Source organism: Palaemon carinicauda, chromosome 42 (assembly GCF_036898095.1).
Source record: "Palaemon carinicauda isolate YSFRI2023 chromosome 42, ASM3689809v2, whole genome shotgun sequence".
NCBI classification, from domain to species: Eukaryota; Metazoa; Arthropoda; class Malacostraca; order Decapoda; family Palaemonidae; genus Palaemon; species Palaemon carinicauda.
The window spans coordinates 5325715-5330714 of NC_090766.1; the positions used below are offsets into that span (position 1 = coordinate 5325715).

Below are 5000 nucleotides of genomic sequence, written 5' to 3' on the forward strand. Positions count from 1 at the left end.
TATATATATATATATATATATATATATATATATATATATATATATGTATGTATGTATATATATGTATATATATATACAGTATATATATACACACATTATATATACATACATATATATATATATATATATATATATATATATATATATATATATATATATTATATATATATATATATATATATGCGTTCGTGTTTGTGTGTGTGTGTATAAACCATATTATGACACTAATTAGTGTAATGGAATTGATATTACAGAATATCATGTATCGTTACTGAGGAAAAGATTAAGTTTTGTTTAATAATACATCTATTACTAAAAAAAGAAAGAATACTTTCACGTCCTGCGCGTCCTGTTTTTTATGACTACTCTCAATTACTCTCCTTGCCCATATAAAGGTCTATTTATGTGTATACCCATTCTAGCGTCTAGTAAGCTCCAAGCCCATCTCAAGATCTAATAATTTCAAAGTCATATCAGGCTCAAATCAACTCTTCGCTTATCTCAAGTCTTATACAGTCCCAAGCCCATCTTAAGCCTTAATTACCTCCAAAACCGTCTCTAATCCGCTCCTCGCTTATCTCAAGTCTTATACAGTCCCAAGCCCATCTTAAGCCTTAATTACCTCCAAAACCGTCTCTAATCCGCTCCTCGCTTATCTCAAGTCTTATACAGTCCCAAGCCCAACTTAAGCCTTAATTACCTCCAAAACCGTCTCTAATCCGCTCCTCCGCTTATCTCAAGTCTTATACAGTCCCAAGCCCATCTTAAGCCTTAATTACCTCCAAAACCGTCTCTAATCCGCTCCTCGCTTATCTCAAGTCTTATACAGTCCCAAGCCCATCTTAAGCCTTAATTACCCTCCAAAAACCGTCTCTAATTCCGCTCCTCGCTTATCTCAAGTCTTATACAGTCCCAAGCCCATCTTAAGCCTTAATTACCTCCAAAACCGTCTCTAATCCGCTCCTCGCTTATCTCAAGTCTTATACAGTCCCAAGCCCAACTTAAGCCTTAATTACCTCCAAAACCGTCTCTAATCCGCTCCTCGCTTATCTCAAGTCTTATACAGTCCCAAGCCCATCTTAAGCCTTAATTACCTCCAAAACCGTCTCTAATCGCTCCTCGCTTATCTCAAGTCTATACAGTCCCAAGCCCATCTTAAGCCTTAATTACCTCCAAAACGTCTCTAATCAGCTCCTCGCTTATCTCAAGTCTTATACAGTCCCAAGACCATTTTAAGTTGCAATTATCTCCACGCCCATCTCTAACTCTAATCGGCTCCAAACCCACCATAATCTACAGTCATCTCAAATTTCGTGTCTAATCGGCTCCAAGCCCATCTCAATCTTTAATGAGCTTCGAACCCATCTGAAGCTCTAATTATGTGCCTGCATATTCTGAACTCTAATCAGCTCTAAGCTCATCTCAGGCTCTAATCATCTCTATGTTTATTTGAAGCTCTAGTCAGTTTCAGAGCCATCTGAAGGTCAAGACAATTCCTTTCCCCAGAGACAGCCAGTATAAGGTCATTATTTAGCGTCGTCTCCATTATTTAGTTCATCTCAATCTTTAATAAGTTTAAAACCCATCTAAAGCTTTAATTATTTTGCCTGCAGAATCCGAGCTCTAATCAGCTCCAAGCCTATCTCAGGCTCTAATAATTTCTACGTTTATTCGAAGCTTCAATCAATCTTTAATGAGTTCCAAAACTATCTAAAGCTCTAATTATCTGGTTGCATATTCTGAACTCTAATTATCTCCAAGTTCATCTCAGGCTCTAATCATTTCTACGTTTATTCGAACCTTTAATCAATCTTTAATGAGTTCCAAACCCATCTAAAGCTCTAATTATCTGCCTACATAATCCGAACTCTAATCAGCTCCAAGCTCATCTCAGGCTCTAATAATTTTTACGTCTATTTGAAGCTCTAGTCAGTTCAGGCCCATCTCAAGCTCTAGTCAATTCCTTTCCCCAGAGACAGCCAGTATAAGGTCATTCTTTATCTTCGTACCCTTTGCTGAACGATCCGTGTCAGATTTCATGCTGGAATGATCGTCCGGCGAAGACACGAGGCTCGATGATCCGGAACTAGCTGCAGTCTTCAGAAGGGAAAGAAGATTGTGAGAGAATCTTAAGCAAATGCAGATCATTAGTCACTCAATGAGATCATTAATGAGTGAATAATATAAATAGCAAAATTAATACATAATCTTAAACTTAACAGCATTGTTATCAAGACTCAAAAGAATGAAGCAAGTTAGACATCTATGAATGTATAATCGCCTTCAAAAATATCGCTACTCGTTTCAAAATGTTTCGTTACCTCGTAATGATGATAATGAAAAAAGAAGTCTCTGGCAACTTTTTTTTTCTGGGCAGAGAATTAATAACTCCGACTCCGTATAAATAATATTCCCAAGAGAAAAAGTAAAATATGTACGATATAATAAAGAAATTATTGACAACGATTTGAGCGAAAAATTTTGAAACAAGGTAGCGATATTTTTGCATGGACATCTATGAATGTACAATCGCCTTCAAAAATATCGCTACCCGTTTCAAAATGTTTCGTTACCTCGTAATGGTAATAAAGAAATTTTTGACAACCATTTGAGCGAAAAATTTTGAAACAATGTAGCGATATTTTTGCTTGGACATCTATGAATGTACAATCGCCTTTAAAAATATCGCTACCCTTTTCAAAATGTTTCGTTACCTCGTAATGGTAATAAAGAAATGATTGGCAACCATTTGAGCGAAAATTTTTTAAACAAGGTAGCGATATTTTTGCATGCGATTGTACATTTATAGATGTCCATGCAAAAATATCGCTACCTTGTTTCAAAATGTTTCGTTACCTCGTTATGGTAATAAAGAAATTATTGACAATGATTTGAGCAAAAAATTATGAAACAAGTTAGCGATATTTTTGCATGCGATTGTACATTTATAGATGTCCATGCAAAAATATCACTACCTTGTTTCAAAATGTTTCGTTACCTCGTAATGGTAATAAAGAAATGATTGACAACCATTTGAGCGAAAAATTTTGAAACAAGGTAGCGATATTTTTGCATGTGATTGTACATTTATAGATGTCCATGCAAAAATATCACTACCTTGTTTCAAAATGTTTCGTTACCTTGTAATGGTAATAAAGAAATTATTGACAACCATTTGAGCGAAAAATTTTGAAACAATGTAGCGATATTTTTGCATGTGATTGTACATTTATAGATGTCCATGCAAAAATATCGCTACCTTGTTTGAAAATGTTTCGTTACCTCGTAATGGTAATAAAGAAATTGTTGACAACCATTTGAGCGAAAAATTTTGAAACAAGGTAGCGATATTTTTACAGGCGGTTGTACCTATCAAGAAACTGAGACAATTTGAGTATTGTTCCAGTTTTTTGTCCAGTGGCATAAAATGGGTAACTATAAAATCAACAAGTCTTTTTAACATGTCTGACTCGAAGTACTCACAGTAATGACTTTCTTGTGAGTGACCCTCTCTGGAAATAGTTGATCTAAGTCCGTCGAACCTCCAACTCCACGGGAATCGAAGGTAGGAGTTCCGAAGGCCTGTCCTCTGTATTTATAAGTAAAGGAAAGATATTGCATGAATTATTAGCCTGTCATTAATTTGTGATATATATATATATATATATATATATATATATATATATATATATATATATATATATATATATATATGTATATATATATATATATATATATATATATACATATATATGTATATATTTCTATATATATATATATATATATATATATATATATATATATATATATATATATATATATATATATATATATATATATATATACTGTGTATATATATATATATATATATATATATATATATTGTATTTATATAAACTAATTTCAAATTCTATGATTATTATTATTTCTTCTTGCTAAGCTACAACCCTAGTTGGACAAGCAGGATGCTATAACCCCATAGGTCCCAAGAGGGAAAATACCCCAGTGAGGAAAGGAAACAAGGAAAAATAAAATATTTTAAGAACAGTAACAACATTAAGATAAATATTTCCCATATAAACTATAAGAACTTTAGCAAAACAGGAGGAAGAGAAATAAGATAGAATAGTGTGCCCGAGTGTACCCTCAAGCAAGAGAAATCTACCCCCAGACAGTGAAAGACCATGGTCCAGAGGTTATAGCACTACCCAAGACTTAGAGAGAACAGTGGTTAGATTTTGGAGTGTCCTTCTCTTATAAGAGCTGCTTATCATATCTAAAGAGTCTCTTCTATCCTTACCAAGAGAAAAGTACATCGAAAAAAAAAACCAAGACAGTGAAAGACCATGGTATAGAGGCTATGGCACTACCCAAGACTTAGAGAACAGTGGTTAGATTTCGGAGTGTCCTTCTCCTAGAAGAGCTGCTTACCATAACCAAAGAGTCTCTTTTACTCTTAACAAGAGGAAAGTACATCGAAAAAAAGGCAAACAAAGAGAAAGAGAAATGTTCGCAAACGTTTTATTCACCTGAATCTGGCCTCTCGAGCCCTATGCAAATCCGCCGTCATGGCCAGGGCAAAGTAGGCGTAATCGATCGCCGCGTAGGTGGCCAAGAAGGGCATGGTCACGATGGGCGCCAGGGTGTTGATCCTCCCCACCAGGAGGAACACAAGGTTGATCATCACTGTCACCACCAGAGCTACAATTGGCACTTTGTTCGGGCCTTTCTGCGGGGTGAAGAATTGAAGGGAAATGTCATGTGAATTTATGAGGGGATTTTTTTTTTTTTTTTTGAGGGGGGGGGGTGGTTAGGAGATGAATATATATGACCCTCCATGGGAGAAGATTTATAGATAACATTTATACCACTATTGATACTTCTTCGGGCCTTTCTGCAGGGTGAAGAAATGAGGGAAAATATCATTCGGATGGATGAGGGGATATATATTTTTTTTATTTTTTATTAAGGAGATGTGCATATAAGATCATAGGAAAAGA

The 5000-nt window shown here is 35.0% G+C and overlaps 1 protein-coding gene across 1 annotated transcript in view; it reads right to left on the reverse strand.

Moving 5' to 3' along the window:
- LOC137632856 (solute carrier family 12 member 8) overlaps nt 1-5000 on the reverse strand; it is a 61502-nt gene that overhangs the window by 3486 nt on the left and 53016 nt on the right. The window contains 3 exon segments of the mRNA XM_068364952.1: nt 2010-2097; nt 3484-3589; nt 4530-4729. Coding sequence (XP_068221053.1) covers nt 2010-2097; nt 3484-3589; nt 4530-4729 — 394 coding nt within the window.